The sequence below is a fragment of the Thermobia domestica genome, chromosome 16 (genome assembly GCF_964235325.1).
Source record: "Thermobia domestica chromosome 16, izTheDome1.hap1.1, whole genome shotgun sequence".
NCBI classification, from domain to species: domain Eukaryota; kingdom Metazoa; phylum Arthropoda; class Insecta; order Zygentoma; family Lepismatidae; genus Thermobia; species Thermobia domestica.
Window position 1 is genome coordinate 117,966,553 of NC_137469.1, and position 20,900 is coordinate 117,987,452.

General features: G+C 36.9%; 3 protein-coding genes across 3 annotated transcripts in view; 2 read left to right on the forward strand and 1 right to left on the reverse strand.

The window, feature by feature from the left end:
• The window catches only part of LOC145673364 (uncharacterized), a 779,808-nt gene that overhangs the window by 618,225 nt on the left and 140,683 nt on the right, over positions 1-20,900 (reverse strand). The window lies entirely within an intron of this gene.
• On the forward strand, positions 66-10,057 carry LOC145673318 (uncharacterized). The gene is made up of 5 exons (XM_081742914.1): positions 66-135; positions 2,967-3,137; positions 6,793-7,077; positions 8,192-8,390; positions 9,585-10,057. The coding sequence occupies exons 1-4, from the start codon at positions 66-68 to the stop codon at positions 8,308-8,310; spliced, it is 645 nt and encodes a 214-aa protein (XP_081599040.1). The 3' UTR covers positions 8,311-8,390; positions 9,585-10,057.
• On the forward strand, positions 8,371-15,884 carry LOC145673320 (uncharacterized). Its single transcript, XM_081742916.1, has 4 exons — positions 8,371-8,390; positions 9,221-9,285; positions 9,585-9,793; positions 12,204-15,884. Exons 1-4 carry the CDS (start codon positions 8,371-8,373, stop codon positions 14,028-14,030), a joined length of 2,121 nt encoding a protein of 706 aa, XP_081599042.1. The 3' UTR covers positions 14,031-15,884.

Consider the following 20,900-nt stretch of genomic DNA (forward strand, 5'->3'; position numbering starts at 1 on the left):
TCGTTGTCAAACGGTGTGCCAACCGTTGTCTATTTGTAGGCATCGTTGGCATAGCCACTATCAAAATGCCAACGGCAAATTCGACAATCCATCAACCATCGATGCCAACAAGCGAAAACAAAACTGTGGTTCAACGTAGGTGCAACGTTGTTTCGGCAACGCATCGAAAGTCAATGTTCTATTTTGTTGTCACAACGTTGGCGTTCCGTGTTAAAATTAACACAGCACCGAAGGGTTGGACGCGCGATTTGCCAACGGTGCTCATATGTCGGTCCTCCGTAACATGTGTAACGTCGTTTTCGTTGAAATTCAAGCGGTTGGCCCAAAGAGGGTTGAAAGTTAGTTTTGTCACTTCCCGGGATGCAATGCGTGCAGCGAAGTTGAAGGTTGAAGTACTGGACGCTGCGTGCTGAATCGGTTTTAGTGTACAGTAATCGCGAATCTGAAGACAAAACAAATCACAGGTTAGATAATTATATATAAATAAGAGAGTACACATATTGTATATATTGTATACATATGCACATATTGTATATAGTAAATATAACACAATTATAATACTGGGATAGTAGATCTCTTGGCGGGGAACTGCAAGGGACTATGGTGGCGGTAAAGTTGATATTATAATCATAAATTATTAAATTAAATTATTGTGACACGAGATTAAAGTTCTTTCACGAGAGAATGGGGGAAAATTTGATTGGTAGAGATAAACTACTCGTTCGCTGAGCATGTGTCAGAGAGAGAGAGAAGAATGGAAAACCTGACATAAAAAATATTTTACTATACAATATGGGTATTTAGTTAAGGAATTAATCTTAACAAACATTAGTTCATGCCAGTGTTTCTCAGGCTTTTCCTCGGCGTACGTGATTAAAACTTTAATGTATCCCCTGCGGTAAGCTTTTCTTAAGGAAGGGCTACTAAACATATTTTGTGATTTGGTTAATTATTGGGCCAGTCATGGTTCGAGAAAATATTATCTAAGCTGAGATGAAGATAGGCCAGAGTTTTTAATATTGAGGTTACTGAATCATTATAAAATACACAAGATTATTTACGCGACTGATTATTTGTTGTTGACTTCATGAGGCAAATTCACGCAAGGCTGAGCCACTTTGTATATGAGATGAACTGTAGGCAGGAGAATATCATCGGTGCAGGAAATTAATAGCTTGACAGGCCTCCTTGGAGGTCGATCCAAAATAGTCAATTTTACCTAAGTGCTGTATCGCCGGACCAATTTTAGGAAATTTACCCGGGTCAATTGAAGAATTTATTTGTGTGTGTGAGGAAGAATGAGTGAGAGTGAAGTAAGTGAAACAGTAACCAACTGCTTACAGACTTCAACCGGTAAGCAGTTGGTAATTATACACAGGAAACTATAAGGCATTTAATTACACTTTGTTGTATTTTTAAATATTAATTGATAGTATGCCCTATGTGTTGTGATGTATCACATCCAGCTTTATTAAAATAATTTTTCAACTATAGGTCCATTCAATACTTGGAGTGGCTTTGTCGTAGGGAAGGTTCTAGATTACTGGTCCCCCATGTAAGTTAGTAGCTGGATTGGTTTCTTTCGTACTAAAGTTTACACATTTAATTTACACAGTATTGCCGAGCGAGTGAAGGCGGGTTAGAGCCCCGCAGGACACATTGTTTTCTGTCTTTATTACTGCTCAATGGGAAGGGGGACCAGTAATCTAGAACCTTGCCTTTGTCGTATGTATATGTAGCCACTTATCGAGCATATCAGTATTAATCCCAAATGTGTTAAGTAGAAAAGAACATTTGAGAATTATTTATTGTGAAAAGTAGGCGTGTAAACTATTATTTATATTCGGGTAGTTCATCCGTGTTAAATAAAATAATTGTATCTGTTCTAGTGATATGAAAATAAGTTTTTAATAATATTGTTAATTTAAAAGCAGAAAACGACTTAAGTTAATTATATAAATAAGAAAATATAGTCGTGCTTCTTTATGTGCTGGAAGGGCGTAGATTAGAACTAGTTTAGGAATATTAAACAGTTATTAAGAATTGAAAATGATTTTCTGAATAAATATGTTTCTAGGAAATAATTAATCGTATAATAGAGTAAGCCTATTTTAACTTACGGTAAGGTTGACTAACATAGCAGAATCCATGAATAGGACATGTTGAAGTAGAAAGTATAGCATCATTAAGAGGTAATAGAGTATAGCAAACTATAGCAGAAAATCAGAATAAAGTGGCTACGGTAACAGCCTTGAAATGCGTTTCTTAGGGGAGGAGTTGTATTAATGGGTGCAGATCAACTTTAGCAGGTCTTTTCATAATTACATCTAACATATGGCCAAAGAACTGCAGTACATAAAACACAAACCAAATTGCGTTAGGTGGCCACTAAAAAGCACGAATGCTATCTAAACCACGTCAGAGTAGGACCGGAGCAGGAGGACCCGAGCAGCAGCGAGGAGGTTCGTATGTAGGGAGCATGTGCGTCAGCGATGGTGGGTATGCAAATGTACGAAGATTGTGCAAAAGACATTAACCGACTTGTGCTAGGCGGCCACTAAAGAGCACGAATGCAATCTAAACCGAGCAAAGGCAGGAGCGCAGCAGGATGGCCCGAGCATTGGCGAAGGAATGTGTCCGTAGGGAGCAGGCGCGTTAGCGATGGTTGTATGCGCGTGTGCGAAGATTTATTTCCAATGTTAATTTCTGCATGCATGGAGATTTCATATTCTTGTGTTATATGTATTGTTTTTCCTTATTTACTTAGAGGTGATAACTTAGTACATTGTTGGTTGTTTGCCAACATATCATGTTACCACTTTTTCGTAATAAGGTACCGATAATACGTATAGCGCAAAGATATGGAATCTCCACGTATGCTACAATAGCCAAACCAACTTTGTGAAGCATTACCTGCTTTTGTTCCTTTCGTTTAGGAACCATGTATCGAGTAGTTTAATTTGAAGGTGATGGAAGCCTTGCTATTGTGAGGGAAGAATGGCTTACTCCTCGGAAAAAAGAAACGTTTTGGCCGCCCTTCAAAATAGCATCGAAATACAACAGAGCACTGCGGGAAGGCCAGGCTGTGCAAGAAACATGGAATTTATTTGCAGTTAAGAAGATATGGTATGATACTGGTCAGTAAATCCACTTTAAATAAATAGATTGTTTCAGTTTCTGAACAATATGCTGTTTATTTGTGCTTTCGTGTATGTGTGGGTTATTATTATTGGGTATTCAATTCCTACCTGGTTGGAACTCGCGCCTCATGCGCTATTAGGGGGTTCTTGCGTTGTTTCTGAAAGGTTAGTTTATATTTATGAAAAGAGCTTCTGTAAGCTTGGTTTGTCAAAGTGTCCCTCCCCTCGTAATGATCTTTACAGGCCATAGACAGAGAAAATATGGTCTGGTATGGGCTCTGACACAGTCCCCAGGTAGCGAAAAAATTACAGTGCTTTGTACAATAATTGTTTTCATTCATCTTTCGAAGAAGCAAATTGCCGAGCAATGGTTGGGATAGGGAGAGAAAACTCATGGAATTGTGGGTATCCTGGCTGATGATTTCCAAACACAGTAAGCTAAGGTTTAGTAAAACCATAATTAATATATTTAATAGAGTACCTGCTCTCCACTGTACCCCGTGTTGTACAGTTGAAGTCGGCAGGTGGGTCCTTTGATAGTACCAATACGGCGGTATGAGTTTCACAAATTTTCTGTTTCATATCTGCGACGTTATGCCCGCCGCTTGGATAGATCTTGGGACTCAGACATTGAGCAGTATATAAAATAAAGTACCTCTTCTCCATATAATTCCATGTTACAAAGTTAAAATTGGTGGGAGGGGCCTAACCGCCATATTGTTACCGTACTATTAAATATGAGAAACGGGAATCGTCACTCTGTGGCATTATGCCCGCCCCTTGATACATAGATAAGAGTAGATAATATGCAACAAAATTACGGAAATTCGCCAGGTGCATTGCTAATATAATGGAAAGCGTATTGGACTCCTGTCCCAAGATTCCGGGTTCAAATTCTAGTCGGTACAACTTCTTTTACTCAAAGAATGGACATTTGCACTTTTTTTTTGTACTAAAAAATTCTGCTGTAGTCACTGCAGTGGAAGAGTTCAGCCTTAACATGTATTACGTTTTCAATGCTATTCCCTTTTATAAAGGGGGCCGCGGTGGCTCAGTGGTACAGCGCTCACCTCTGGTGCTTAGGGTCCCGGGTTCGATTCCAGCCCCCGCCAAGTGAACCTTGTGGTGGACAAACATCGTGTGCGTGGGTTTTCTCGGGTTTCTCCCTTTTCCTCCCACTTTCTTTATTCCACCATTTCATTCATCACTCATCATCACCGTCTCCTTTAGCCTAACCGGCATACACGTGGGACGTAAAACTCAAAGATTTCATTTCTTTCTATAAAGTTCCGTAATCTCAGAAACAGTAAAAAATTAGGATTGTTTGTTAACTGTTTTTCTATTGGGTCCAACCACGACTACTCTAAAGAAAACAAACTACCTCAGTTCACCACAACAAAAGTACGACTTCCCGCAAGAAAGAAAAAAAAACACGTGGTCTACTTGCAGTAAATTTGAAGTCGTATCATAAATGAAAGCAGTTAAGGAAATATAACTTCCTATAATCATAAAGCTTAAAAAAAAAAAAAAGAAAGAAAGAAATGTTTTGAATCATCTGCAGTGTAGCCATCCGTAGAAATTTCAGTGTTACGTTAATATTCATTCCCCAAAATTCTCGGTTAAGAGAATGGCCGGAACAATGAACTCAACGGCACTTGACAAATTATAATGCCTTTCAGTGCTGAACTACTTTTTCAAGAATATTTTGATTTCATCAGCAATAAGCAAAAGAGTAGACTTATGCTTATTATAATGAAATAAATAAATCTTCGAAAAGTAGTTCACAGTATTGAAAGACATAATTTTACATCAAATGCCGTTGAGTTCATTGTTCTAGTCCCTCCCTTAACCGAGAATTTTGAGGTTAGTATTATGTATTTTTTATTTATCTGTTTATTTATGTATTTATTTATTTATTTATGTGCTCTATGTGCTTTTTCTTTGCTTAATCTTTCCAAGGTTTTAATTTTCGTAACGGATGTTGACAAAATCACGGCTAACGTTTAGTATAAAGGTACATAGTTTGCTACCGGTATTAGGAAATTATCATCAACAGTTCAGATCTCAGCTGCTTTATTTTGGATACCCATCGAAATAATTTACAGATACAGTTTAAATATTTATTTGCGTAAATATTTCAGTATTTAATTAGAAAGAGAAAATTTTAAAGCGACACATTCACTGATAGCAAATACGTTCTTGTAGATCTGTGGTAGTTATAAAAGCGTAATTTGTGCCTAATAAAAGTGCCTTATGTATATGTTTTCTTAGGTTAAGGTAGTATAGTTAGTTAGGTTAGGGATGTTAGGTTTAATTACTATGTATTTTCTTGTGGGTGTCTTCCTGTGCGAGTTGTAATGTCGTGAGGTCCGAGCTTGAAAGGTGAGGTAGCAAATAAATGCGTAAACCCTCTATGCCGGACACAACCATGATGCACAGATGTTTTAGCACCGTGTGCAGAGAAAGAAAAAATTAGCGTACCACAGACGTAAACTTATAAGAAAACATATTCCTCAGATTTGTTTGACGTATATTTGAATTTGCTGTGTCTATTAATTTTCATTGTTTTGTCTTGTGTCGTCTCTGTGTAAATGTACACAATATTAAAATGTTGATGAATATGCAGATTTGAGAAATGCTTGAAAGCTGAGAGAGATGTAAATAAAATATGTTGAATAGAAGTTTCGACTTTGAAAATTAGAAAATTTTAATGTTATTTTGGTTGAGATGGGTATATCAGTTCAAGAAAATGTGATGTTTTTTATGGAACTTCCTGTCAATCTGTTTCACTGAATGATGTTAAATAAAAGGTCTATTAGCCGTGAAGGAATATCTTTCTTCCTCAAGAACGTATCATTTAGTTTTAAGTAGTAAAAATTGGGTACAGTTATATTTTAATAGTATGTGAAATATGGACAAGGTACAGAGCAGTACGTACACAATTCTTTTACTGGTAAATTGAAAGTCAATTGCTGTGAATCGAAGAAAAGAGGCTTTTCCTTAGTGTGACCGGGGATTGAGACAACCGAGCTTGCAGAAATTCGTTTCTTTTGTACCAGTTTGATCGAGATCTCAGTTTAGATTTTTTTTTAAAAAAAAATTATTTCCGTTGCGCTACTAAATTCTGTTTGGAATTCTTTTAAGATTTTTTTATGTTTATTTTGGTAGGGCCATTACAGGCAAAATTGGGATCTCCATGGTGCTCATTGCCAGCTCTACTCTTAGGTCGATGTCCTGTGTCGGTACTTTGTGGTTCGCAACCTATCTCACGATGAGATGCGGATGATGACCTGCACGCATGGAAACCGGACAATGAGTTGAGTTGGAAAAGGCTCTGGAATCTTCTTATTGGGGCAAAATTTGAATTCTATTTTCCGTAGATGATTGGCTTGGTAAGTGTGTCAGTGACTGTTGATGGCAAGCCCACACGGGCCCAGTAGGTTCGTTACCACCAGTTGGTGACACATTTGCAGTCCATAATCTTAAGGAAAGTGAACATCATTCAGACACCAAAACGCAGTTATATTTTTATTTATTATTTATAATATATATATATTTTTATAAAAATCATTATGATTATTAATAATAACAATAATGCCATTGCCCTTAAATTTGAATACCTTATAACACGTATGTACTAATTGTCTTTCAGATGACATCCTCATAGCCAGGCAAAATCTCAGAGAAGCAGAAGCAGAGTCAGATATCTATACCGATCCAGGTACTTCAGCAGATCGACCACAGAGGCGAAAGAAACGAAAGATACAATGGAGTAGTGATGAAGACAATGAGGCTGATGAATTTATAGACGATTTATGTAGGAAAGGAATCTCGAAGTATCCAAACCCCCCTCGAGACAAAAACGAGGAGAGCGGATATGTACAGGCGTCAGCGATCCCAGACGGACGTGGAACCAAAGTCTCTACACATAATGATAGTGAGTACTGTTGAATAACTTCTAAGCACCACTTAATATTATTAAGTAAACGGTGTTTCTGTAATGACTAAGTTTTCATGAGATGGCAGGGAATTCTTAATGATTATCATTTCCTAAGGAACTCTCATTGCAATATTTTCATTAGTCGAGATCCACCTCTATTTTTATTACTAGTATTCAGGTTCTTTGAACAGTAGATGTTGGAATAAATCAGAAAAGTCTAATTTGGATTCGTAAATTTTTAATTTTAGAGCACCTTCTTTTATTATTCGTTGCCTTGGAAGCATGAAGGGCTAGAATGATTTTAATACTATGTTTTCCTACAAGAATATTTAAATAAAAGTTTCCCAGGATAAAGTTGATTTAGAATTAAATGTCGAGGATTTGTGTTTCTTCTTTCCTTCTAAAAGTAACGAACAATAGAATGAATGTAAATAAAAATGAAACAAATGAACCAGTTTGTTAAATTTAACATACAATCGAAGATTTCAGATACTACTGAAGAATTTGTTTTTCATTGGCGTCTAGAAGGTTTCGTAAGTTGGGATCATGGATAATAGATTGTGGAAAAAATGATATTCGTGGATCATGTAACTTTACAAGAACTAAAATGATAATGGGGCCAGAGATCTTGAATTAAATGTTTGTCTCAGAAGCAATTGCTTCAAAAGAGTGTCCAAATGCATTTTTTCGGTTTCTGTGACCCACTTTATAGAAGAACAAGGAAATAAATGTTATTTTTTCAAGTTTTAAAGCAAATTCTTCAAAAACTCTATTGAAAAAGTTGTGTTGGATAGAGCAAAATCTATGACAACGTAAATTTAAAGAATCTAATTTCATTCATAAACTGAAAGTGGTGCTCAAATATGACAAGGAAGTGCAATATTTGAGCAGCACATTCGCTGAATGTAGACAAATCGACGGAAATTGCAAGATTGGGATTTTTGTAACGACTAGGAGTTTTTTTATTCATTTATTTTACTATTAGAAGTGTGCTTATCAGAATCTTCTTAATAATGAAAAATTAAAATGAATTATAATTTAAATAATAATACCTTAAGAAATAAAGTATTTTATGTTGGCTGGCTGAATGAGATTAAGTTTTTGTTTCCAGATGATTCATCTGTGACTGAATGCGAACAACGCTGTTCCCCTGACGAAACTGGATCGGTGTGGATTGAAAATACCCAGCGTGTTTCAGAGAGCTTACTTCAAGAAAATAAATATCGCTGATCCAATTGTCGTTAGTTGTAACTCATCTCGTCAGAGCGATACGTCGAGTCCTACAACTACATGTTCTGGGAATTGCAGAGGTAAATTGTGCACGTTTTATCATGTTTATGTGCATGTGTTTCATTTTGAATTTTTCAAACCTCATCCAATTACTACGAGGTTGATATATTCTTAGGGAAACTGTTATACGGCTACCTTTTATGTGGAACTTCCTGAATCGTAGTTTTCATTCTACTTTACAACCTCGCCTAAGGTCTTTATGCAGTGGTCCCCTTTACCGCATGATAGCAGCAGAATCCCCCAATTTATGCCATTGTGTCACCTACGAAAGCATGATCTGTCAAATTTCATTATACGGATTTATTTTATCATATTTTTGGTAGTTGATTACACATTAATTAGCGTGAATTACGGCTTCTACAAGCTTGCATACTGTATGTAATCACAGTTCATTGTCATTGATTATCAGTACGTCAGGGCTAATTGTTGTCCCCCTTAAAGCATATAATCCAGTTACCTATTTGCTTCTGGAGTATAGAAGGGCTTAGTATATTGCAATAGTATATACTTAATGGATGACGATGCATAATTGACCATGGGCCAGCAAAGGTCTCCTAGTCGAGTCGTTTGACATTTGTTTCGATTTCGCTAGGTTAGTAATTTAACGTCCCTTTCAGCAGCGAGGCTATGTCAAAGACGGAACCGACAGCTTAAAGTACCCTCCGAAGCACTTCACGAAATTGAGCCAAGGCATTAGGCTTGCAGCGGGATTCGAACCTGCGACCACGCGCGCAGAAGGCGAGCGCTCTAGCCTTTAGGCTGCAGGGAAGGGGTGCAGCCCCTTTGTCATTAGTGTGGTGCCTTAATGTGTATCACCGTACGTGAACCTTTTTGAATGAAATTTTCACAGATCGTTTATTGGTTTAAATGACAGGTCAAGTTCGTTGGAGCGAAAAATCGGCCCAGTGGAAGAAGGTAATGCTTTCCTTAAATGTGGAAAAAGAAAATTATTATTAACAACGTTCGTAACTTATCGTGAGACACCCACCCACACAGACAACACAAATGCGAAGTGACTCAACTAGAAGATATTACTTCGCTCGGTCTTTTCAGTTATCCTTAGTGACTGAAGACGCATTTGCTAAGTCTGAAGAAACTCTGTCAGTAAGCTAAATTTTAAAACATGGGTTACTTCTTTACGCTTCATAGCCATCTCTAGACTGATTATTTCCACGTTACTGGCTCAGTTTATAAATATTCTGCCTTATTTGCAGGCTTTGATTCACTAGCAAGACATCTTGCCCGTATAGAAACAACACTTTTGGATATACAAGAAACTCAGAAGGCTATCGTTGCCCATTTCCGAAAGGATGCACCACTCCCCACTATACCACCTGAGTTGACACTACCGTGTTCAACTGTAGAGGACGTTGCCAGGCTCGAAGATTGGATTCAAGCAGATAAAGATCATGCAAAGGATTTGGTAAGCATGTACTTCATTGATTATTCAGCTACAGAACTTCCCATTCCTACATACAAGGGATGGCCTAACATTTTCCTCTCTGGCTGGTAGATAGGCAGAATGTCATTATCGTACCCAATATAGCTTAGAGAAAGTAACTTTGTCAGTGGAACAATTTGGAAACAACGTGACTTTTGGTCAGTGATGATTTCAGAGTATTTTCGCAGGGGTAGAATTTCAATGTAAATTTCAATGTAGAATTTGTTTCATTGTTTTCAATGTAAAAACAATGCTAGTTAAAAAAATATCAATAATAAGTTACGCAATCTTTGGTGAACGTCGTCCGACCTCATCAATCCGCGAACCATTTTTTTTTTATAGAGAATTGCATTTTTCTTCAATTTATAGGAAATTTAATGCTCTACAAAATAATATCCAATAATATTTTTGCGTTTCTATCAGTTTCATTTAAAAAAAAAAGCCAGAATACAGCAGTGTCTACCAAGTTTTCCACTGATATATATATATATATATCAACTTGTCTTAATTTGTTCTACTGATACCTCTTTATACCTTAATATTTGATAATGAGAATAAAATCATGGCTAGATATTCATTCAAAGTGGAAAAGTATTTATCGAGTACCTGTCATATGTCATGCTATCTTATGTACAGGGTGTCGGATTAATGCGTACAAAAAATCTATACATCCAAAGATATAGAGTGCTGAAAGCGTGGGAAAATGTATTTCACAGGCCTATAGCTTCAAAACTATCCAACGTAGAGAGTTCAGTTTAATATCTCACAAAGTAAGTCTTACCTGTTCTGTTTAAAATTGCATGTTTCAAAACTCTGCAATGCGTGCGAAGGGGATATTTCGCTAATTCCTTTTGCACCCATTGCAGGCTTTTGAAACCTGCATTTGTATATAGAGCACGTTACTTCCTTTGTAAGATGTTACGCTAAACTCTCTACGTTTGATAGTTTTGAAGCAATAGGCCTCTGAAATCCATTTTCCCGCACTTTCAGCTCTTTATATCTCCGAAACTATGAACTTTTGGCTAAAATTCAAGATGACTTTTTTTTTCTTTCTTAGTTTGACATCAGGTATCTACCCTTAAATTTTTTGTACGCATCAATCTGACACCCTGTATGCTACAAATAGATATATTGCATTAATATGATTATGTTTTAGGTTGAGCTAGTGTCTTTTGCTTTCTCTTACGTTTTAAACATGTTTATATATTAATCTAGCTGCGAAATCGAGTAATGGAGAGCTTAGGGGTACAACATTTTACCGAGTGTCAATTGATATATTTTGATTTATGGGTTCGCAGGGATAATTAAATGGCTTGTTGGCATTCTTGAAGTTCTCGAATTACGTCGGGAGTCGCTATTTTGTGAAGTTACGTCGGTTGTCAGAAGTACACTGCTTTATAATACACGAAAGTCTTCTATATGCAAATTTGGTATATGATTGTATGAATTAAGGTTTTATAATTTCAACAAATGTGATACTAGAATGCATTAAATATATTTTCTATATGGTGGCCAAGTTTTCAAAACGGTAAACCATGTGCCAACAATATGAAACAGCCCTCCCGGTGGGAATTTATGATGCACACTTTTTTTTCTGTCTATTTTTAGTTGTTAGCCACTTGTCAGTTACAGCTCAACCCGTAAGATCCGCCTTTTTCCAATATGGTCATCGCTAATCTTAAAATGTCGATATATATATCGTGATCCAAAGAACTGGGGAAAGTGAATTTGGTGTTCTTCAGGCCGGAATAGGAGAGGGGCAAGAATGTAGAAAAGCATCGACCCTGTTCTGCATGGCAGTATCTCGACATTTGCTTAGCAGTACTGAAAAAAGCAGGGAAAACAGTCACAATGTCTTGCCAAAGGAAATTTCGTGCTGCGGCCAGCCATCCTGAATGAAATTTTCCCTGTTTTAAGGTCCGCCATGAGAATGTCACTATGTGTACCTCTGTAATGCCAGGGCCATTAGCTTTAATATCCTTGTCTCTACTTTGTTTTGACCTGAGCCTTAAGTGAAATAATATGAGGACAATTATTACTGTATGTGCGTCTTGAGCAGCAATCTGTAGTTTTATTTAGAAATGATACAATGGTCTGTAGTAATGTGTACAATTGAGGAATTTGATGTAAAAATGACCCGAGTTCAACAGAGTTATTATGGGACTCTGGTCATTTTTCCACCCAACTCCTAAATTACTTTAGTAACCTCCAATTGTGTTAGTTCATTTTACGCTAGTATGACTAAATATTTCTGTATGACATGTACTTATTTTAGTCACAATATTCAATTATAAATTGATATTTTTTCATTATTCTTAAAAATTATTACCTTTCCTATCACTATGGATTCCGTGTGTAATTTCGATATTTTACCAATTTCAGGAGGTAACGTAACGGTAATTGTTGTGAAAATGACCAACTTTTTGCAGGAAATAACTCGGAGCAATGTTCTAAATGTTTCACTCTACGATTGTGTTCGTGGGCAAGGACACATAATATTCCACATTCAGCGACAACGGACCTTTTACATATTCTAAAGCCATTTCATCCTGAACTTCCTATTGATTCAAGGACGCTGTTGCACACCCCAACATCGGTATCTATTGACACACAACATTCCTTTATATACTTTGGGCTTGAAGAGAACGTGATTCGTAGAGCATTATCTGGTTTGACCCCTTCGTATTACCCATTAGTTTCATGTGTAGCAGATAACATTGGGTGTAGTTTAAATGAGTTATTAACAGTCACCATCAACGTCGATGGACTACCCTTGCATGGAAGCACAACAAAGTGTTTTTGGCCAATTCTAGGACGTTTAGACCAAGCTCAAAATCGCGAACCATTTGTGGTAGGTCTTTATTACGGAGAATCCAAACCAAGTGATGCTAACCTTTTCCTTCGACCATTCGTTAATGAATGTATTCGTCTTGAGAAGACAGGTATTTTAGTAAATGGAAAGTTATACTTCTTCCGACTCAGCTGTATTGTGGCCGATGCCCCCGCTAGATCGTTTATTAAAGGAGTAGTGTCACACAATTCGTTGTTTGGGTGTGAGAAATGCACGCAGGAAGGCACGTATATAGGTAGAACAACGTGGCAATACAGACGGAATTTTACAGTAAGAACTGACTTATCGTTTAAAGAACAAGAATACGAAGACCATCAAGTTACTAAAACAGTATTAAGTGAATTAAATATCGGTTTGGTGACTCAAGTACCCACTGAATACATGCATCTTATTTGTCTCGGGGTAGTTAAAAGATTAATTCGGCTTTGGATTGTAACGGGACCCAAACAATGTAAACTCAGTGCACGTAGCGTAGATGTAATATCAGAAAGATTGGATGAAATCAAACGTCAACATTATCCAAAAGAGTTCTCCCGACGTCCACGTTCCTTAAAACTATTTAAGTACTGGAAAGCAACAGAGCTAAGATCCTTTCTGTTTTACTTGGGTCCGGTTGTTCTGCGTGGTGTGTTACCGGATATTTTTTTTGAACATTTCTTAGTTCTTCATTGTGCTGTATATATTTTGGCGAGTAACCTTGCTGGAGAAGAATCTTGGAGGAATTATGCAAATGAGTTGTTGCACTGTTTTGTTCAAAATATTTCGACAGTATATAGCAAAGAGCTTATGATTTATAATTTCCACAATCTTTTGCATGTAGCTAGTGATGTTGCAAACTTCGGTAGCCTTGATGCGTTTTCCGCATTTCCGTTTGAAAATTTTATGGCAAAACTAAAACGGTTGGTTCGCTCAGGAAATAAACCTTTACAACAGGTTGCTAAACGGTTACATGAAACTGACCACTGTGAAGATACATCGAAAGTAAATAAGCTTGTAATACGCACATCGAATGGCCGGATTCAGTCCATACCATTTCCAAATAACAGTCAGTGTGTCGTTAGCGTAAATTCTGCAGATTCATGTTTCATGCTGAAAAATAATGACATTGTAATAGTAAAAAGTATTTCTGATATTTCCAACTCTCCGCTTTTTACTCTTGAATGTGATGTTCTTCTTGAGAAGACAGATTTTTACACATTGCCTTTGAAAAGTAGCAAGCTAGGTATCTTCAAAGTAAACTCAAATAAGATAAGACAAATTGTCATTTACTCTTCAGATCTGTATAAAAAATGTGTCAAGTTACCTATTCCAGTTTGTAATAAATCTTTTGTTTGTATTCCATATTGTAATATGGAAACCTTTTTTTGATTGCTAAAAATGATAACAAGAAACAAGCAGTTCAGCTATATCTGTAGTATCACGAAGTATATATATTGATGTGGTGTAAGTTTGTGCATAACTCCAATTTGTTCTACAGTAGTGACGATAGTAACATAAGTACTGCTTTCAAGCGTTCAAATATATCAGTGTCTATTTTTAGGAATAAAGAAATAATTCGCACGATGGTAATTTTTAGTAATAGTAGTAGGACAAGCAGAAATCACTTCACTTCAGCAGCAATTTTAAGAATCTAAACCAAATATTCTGTAATCAGGATGAAGGGTAAAATGCTTTTAAAAAGTTTAAGAAGTACTTACATTTAAGACATACTGCAGAAAAAGATGAAAAATTTCCGAACTAATCCTTGGTCCCCCTAAGAAAATACCACGATAATAGCACTCACAAGGAGAAAACTGATTCTATTTGTAAGTGCTATTATTGTCCTATTTCCTAGAGGGTCCAAGGATTAGTTCGGATTTTTTTTTTCTTAAATCTTTTTCTGCAGCATGTAAGTATTAGTTTGAGTGCATTTGTTGTATTCATTTCTTGCTTATTCTTGAACGAGTTTCCACCGATATGGAGAAGTCAATTAATTTTCATCAAAATCATTAAAAAAAAATCAAATATTCTTAAATATAACTTGACCATCAAGATATTGCACATGCTGCGTGAGTTAACATCCTACTCACCAGTTTACACGATCCACGCCTTAAGAGTGGACTGGACCTTTGGTTCTTTTGTCAGTTTCTCATTAACGAAAACAGAGAATGAAATGTAACTTACCAAACGCAACTAGTTTAAATCATCTTCAATGTTGCTATCTTTATAAATTTGCGGTGTTTTTAGAATATTTAAACCTGAAAAATTTATGTTAAGACAGCAGATAGAACAATGAATTCAATGGCATTTAATGGCAAATTATATTGACTTCCTACGCTGGAAACACTTTTTATATATTTTTATTTCTTTGGTAGTAAGCAAAATAATACAGAATGACACGAAAAAACACAATTATGTTTATTGCAAATTAAAAAGAAAATATTTAAAATGTAATTCACAATAAAACCGAGATTTTCGTGGTTTTATCATTCTGGCAACACTGCGAATTTCTAAAGATGGCAATACTGAAGATGATTCAAACAAGTTTCGTCTGGTCTATTACTACGATCATATTAATCTACAGTTCATTATCTGCGTTCGTTTATGAGAAACTGACCAAAAAAACAAATTGAAAATATTTACTGGACTAAGTAAAGGAATATTTGTTTTCGTTAAAATTTCTGCAGGATTTACACACAGTAACCCTTAGGTGACGTTTCTAGGCAAATTTGATTTCAAGTAAGTGTAAAATTAGGAGCATTTTCTAAAACAACAAATCAATATTGACAAGTTCGTTTGCACTTGACTCAAACGGCACCTGCGGATGGTTGTGAATGCAGCAGAAAAGGTTAGTGAAAATAAATATTGTTTTACTTAAAGCGTTGATCTTGTAAATTGATGAGTACGATATAGATTTATACTTCTCCGAATTCTTGGAAGCAACACTTACTTTGAGATAAATGTTCAGTTCTTTTAATCATAGTTTTATGTTTTGTAATCACAAACGTTATCTTATGAATACACCATATTGAAAGCAATGCAGTTCTACAGAGGAACAAGTTTAGCGTTTTTTTTTTTTTTTTTTTTTTTTGTTTGTTTGTTTTTTGTAACGATTACTTTTTATGTTAATGTGATCCAACTATTGTGAAACATATTATGTGTTTTTTGCTCTCATTCATGAGAATATGATGTAATATGAGTATTTCAGTGTACAGATGGTGCAATAAAAATGTTCCTTTATACTATATAACATTATTTTATTCTATTATTTCCTAAATATTCTTTTAAATTTTCAATCACAGCTGACTACTCGGTATACTTTTTTTTATAATTAAACGCAGTATTATCCAGTACTTTTTCCCCTTTTTTTAAAATATAGTTTTGGTCCTACTGTGCAGGTATTTAACGATTGTACGGCATGTCATAATCTTGGCTTTTATTTGTTATTATCGCATGATGATAATTTATCGCATAACGATAATTTTTCCTTCACTTCCACCCACCCTTATTTTTCCGTTGTTTTGCCAAAAACCTTGCTGTATCGTTTTCTTTACGTTCTAACTCATAGCTTCTAAGCTATTACTGGCCAACAATCATGACACTACAATGGGCCAACGATCATTAATTGTCTCTCATACTCACCCACCCCCTCTCCTCTCGTTCTTTTGCCATGCATTTCAGGCGCTTCTGTAATGTTGTACAGTACTCTTTTAGTTGTGCCTCGTATTTTGTAAGTATCCCCGGTGGATATGAGTAGTTACGCTCGTTGCCTTGTAATCAGGGCGTCCCGGGTTCGACTCCCGGTCGGGACAAGTGGTTCGGATCCCACATTAAACTGCAGTAGTTCCGTCTATCATCCCATGCAAGACAATGGCAAACAACCATGGGTTCACCTTGCTCAGAGACCTTCGGGCAGAATACCCATCATGTCTGTGATCTACGGTGTAGCTAATTAATTTCATTTCAGTAACACGGCTATATAATTACATCTACCTCAACAGGAAAAGTGTTTTCTTGAGTATGTGTGTTACTGAAATGAAATTAATTAGCTACACCATAGATCACAGACATGATGGGTATTCTGCCCGAAGGTCTATGAGCAAGGTGAACCCATGGTTGTTTGCCATTGTCTTGCATGGGATGATGGACGGAACTACTGCAGTTTAATGTGGGATCCGAACCACTTGTCCCGACCGGGGGTCGAACCCGGGACGCCCTGATTACAAGGCAACGAGCGTAACTACTCCTATCCACCGGGGATACTTACAAAATACGAGGCACAACTAAAAGAGTACTGTACAACATTACAGAAGCGCCTGAAATGCATGGCAAAAGAACGAGAGGAGAGGGGGTGGGTGAGTATGAGGGGCAATTAATGATCGTTGGCCCATTGTAGTCATGATTGTTGGCCAACTGTGCCTTGCGCATTGGCATATTATTGGCCCTTTGTTTTGCAAACTGTTGGGCCATCATTCTACCATTGTAGTATAATAACGGTTGGCTAACCGTGATTTTCACGTTGGCATTTCGTAGGTACTTCGTTGGGCCAACTTATTGTATCGTTGGTAGGTTGCAGGATAATAATCGTTGGCCAACTGTGATTTTCTCGTTCGCATTTTGTTGGAATTTCGTTGGCCCAACTCCTCCACGGTTGGCATACTGTTGTCCATTGGTTGGTTGGCCAACTGTACACAATCATCTGTTGGCCCAACGTTGCAAATAATTGTTGGCATAACGATTTGCAGTACCGCCAAAATCACCGTTGGCCAACCAACTATGGTCGGTTGGCCCAACCATTTGCCAACCCAAAATGCTACTTGGGTAGTAACGGATGATAAATGAACAGCTTCCTGTCCAAGTTAAGAGTGTGTGAAAATGGAAAAAATAACTTTGATCAAATTAGGTTTAAAACGACTGTGCATAGAACAGTCAGATGACATGTAAAGAAATATAATGAACGAGTAAACAAAGGCTTCTCCATATGACACAGGGATTCCCAAATATTGCGTGAATACATATGGGCAAGAGTAAGCTTCAATTAAAGTTTCCTCGTAATATGTACCGTGAAATATGATACTTCTGTGGACAGAACCAACAAAAATGGAAGAAACACGAGATGTTGCACACGTTGCATAATGACACAAAGAAATGCGCTAGGACACTATACAAAAGCTTGTACCTGATTTATCCATTAGGTGAATCTTCTTCCAGGGATACTTTCGAGGGGCTTTTCCTCTTCCTTGGAGTTGGAAACCGCCCCTTACCCCCGAGCTAAGAAGAACTATATTGCTATTGTGAATACACAAAAATAGCGTCCTAGTGTAGCCCACTTACATTTTGAATTTGTCCCTGCTGGAGAATTTTCTAGAAGAAAACTCGTTGGAATTATATAAAAAAAACTGGGGGAAATTGTTTTGGATATTGGAATATACCTTTGAGCTGGATGGAATACCTACACGGCACTTTTACGTACACGTAGTATTTTCACTAAGAGCATTATGCTTACGTCGCACACTACGGAACCATTGCCCCTTGTGGCTCACAGAAGGCTATCTTGCAGTTTTGATGTGGAATTGTGTCAATTAACATGACTATATTGTAGCAGACATCTACGCAACTTGTAAGTGATATATGTAATCCAATCATTTGGTGTTACGTATAGAATTGCTCTATAGCAGGGTAGAAAGTGTGGCGTTCAACGGTATTCCCTGTCGTGTAAAAGTGCAGACGTTGCTGCTTAAGTAAAATAGATTGTGTTAATCTGTTCGTGCCTGCGCAATGGCAGATTACCCTGTTCACGAGCTGACAGATTGCACCTCATTTGTAGAGAAGCAAGAGGAAATAGCCCAGAGGCAAGCCGTTTATAATGTAACAGTCACCCTCAAAGAAGAGTAACTTTCAGTAGCATGTTATGGTTACTACGAGCGCAATTTTCCCCCTTTCAGTACTTTGACCAGCGCAGAAGGACCCAAATAATTATATAAAGTTACAGAGCGCAAAGTATTTCCATAACTACAATGTTAAAGTGAGATTGAGTAGGCTTTTATGACATTTAGAACCTTAAAACTTACATCTAAAATTCTTACAATGGGATCCTACACAAAATATATTTACAGAATCTTAATCTCCAGTTTCTGGGCTTTCATTTGACACTTGAATCATTAAAATCGGTTAAAAATTAACTTTTAAAAAATTCAATGAGAAGGAATGTATAATAAATATAGCATTTGCTGGAACTGATGATCTATCACTGATTCATTTGAATGATTCCAGTACCAGCGCTAGAACGCTCTAACACGAGATCATAAGAAATAGGTTAAATAAATGTTTAAAAAATCAGAGTTTATTTCAGCAAAACTGCCGTCGCAGAAATCCTAGGATCCACCTGAGGTGTCAGCGCTGATGTTTGTTGTTGTTGTTTCCCCCCAGATGGATCCCAGGATTTTTGTTCAATTTCTATGTACCTTCCTTCCGTACTTTGAGGTCTGTAAGTGAACTTGTGGCTTTCCACCCAGCCTCGGTATAGTCACCTATCTGAATACGAGTCACAACATTCACCCACACAGCTCACAATCTTGTCCTCAATCCCACCCCTGGCGCCAGGTTTCCCCTTTCCCTCTCCTTCTAATTTGTTGGTTCCAAGCATCAGAGATGCCCAGCCACATCCCACACATGAATCAGAGGTGGGGACACTAGCCATCTGAGTTGGTACACAAACCTTAGCTCAATTTACTTTACAGTTCCTTGAGAAATTACAAATTTAAATTTCAGGTTTTATATTTATTAGACTTTATCTTCCTGTGGGGAGAACGGAAACTTTTGCTACTGTATGTATAATCAGAATACGATAAAAATATGTATTTACTAACTAGCTTTCGGTTATGTGGGGACTTCGCCCAGAAACCGCCGTATTTTCTCGGCCTACGGCCTCACATCTCACACCTGCAAGCATACCGAATTTCAGTTCAAAAATCAAGATTCATGTTTCTAACTTTCGGGATCCCCAGATATGAATGTATTATTATAATAAACTCAAAGACCGTAAAGAGGATTACGTAATATTTTATCATTTAATATGGAATATGGAAGTTGTATGGTTCTTTCAATTCTGGTTTGAGAAGAAAGATTAGTGTTGAGATGGAATATATTCTTGGGACACTTGAATGATTAAAGAAAATCGCTTCTCGCTATCTATTACCGTTTTTAATTTATAGTGATCAACATTATAACCGGAAGTGAGTAATTTCTACTTCCGGTTATACTAGAGTGTTAAGGATGAAGATGAAAATTGTACTTGAAACGTTTAATCGATCGCGAAACCAGGTTTTCGCTATCTATTACCATTTTTACTATACAGTGATCAATGTTAAAATTAGAAGTGGCTTACTTCTACAACTTCTGGTTTCACTAGAGTGTTAAGGATGAAGAGGAAAGTTTTCCTTGAAACGTGTAATCGATTTCCGAAAACCGTTTATCTCTGTCTATTACTGTTTTTATTTACAGTGATAAATATGTTAACTGGAAATGGCTCGTTTCTGCTACTTCCGGTGGGCGAATCACCTCCATCAACAAACTCCCTTGAGATAATCACTCTATCTATCAAGGGAAAAAACAGAATTAAAATATTCGCATCCGTTCAAAAGTTAGTGTGCGGAGTAACGGATATACGGACGTACGTACTAACATTATAATCTTATAGGTACCACTACGTGATCCTAATAATTGTAATACTTTGACTAGCTGGGTGGTTCGCCCTCAGACTCTTGCATTTGTTCAGCTACTGCCTAGCACCTTATAAACCTACATGCATACCGAATTTCAGTTCAAATACTAACCGTCCTGAATGCCGCGATACTGAACATTTCAAGTACCAGGGGGCTTCGCCCGCAAACCCGCGTCCGATCGGCCTCCGGATTCACATCCCATGAACCTATAGAGTACCGAATTTCAGTTCAAATACGAAGTTTCATGCCTCTAATCTTCAGAGATCCGGAAATATGAACATATTTTAATTGTGATCCTCACCTTTTTTTCTTTCCTTCTAAGCCTGATATATAAAATACGAATAGGGTGACATTATATGATTGTAGTCCCTACCTCATTTACCACTACTTTTCTTTCTCTTTTTATTAAAATATCAGAAATCGCTTAAACACATCTCAAATTAGTTTAAATGAGAAAGACAAACACCAAATTTCAAGTCTCTAACCTGAAATTGAGAAGGGAAAGAGAAAATATGACAAATCAGATGAGAATATT

Bases quoted from the DNA above. Each gene is read 5' to 3' on its own strand.
- LOC145673320 (XM_081742916.1), top strand. From the start codon at position 8,371: ATGTTCTGGGAATTGCAGAG. The intron at 8,391-9,220 runs GTAAATTGTGCA...AAATTTTCACAG, and splicing joins ATGTTCTGGGAATTGCAGAG to ATCGTTTATTGGTTTAAATG. The intron at 9,286-9,584 runs GTAATGCTTTCC...CCTTATTTGCAG, and splicing joins AATCGGCCCAGTGGAAGAAG to GCTTTGATTCACTAGCAAGA.
- LOC145673318 (XM_081742914.1), top strand. From the start codon at position 66: ATGCCAACGGCAAATTCGACAATCCATCAACCATCGATGCCAACAAGC. The intron at 136-2,966 runs GTAGGTGCAACG...TTTAATTTGAAG, and splicing joins AAACAAAACTGTGGTTCAAC to GTGATGGAAGCCTTGCTATT. The intron at 7,078-8,191 runs GTGAGTACTGTT...TTTTGTTTCCAG, and splicing joins AGTCTCTACACATAATGATA to ATGATTCATCTGTGACTGAA.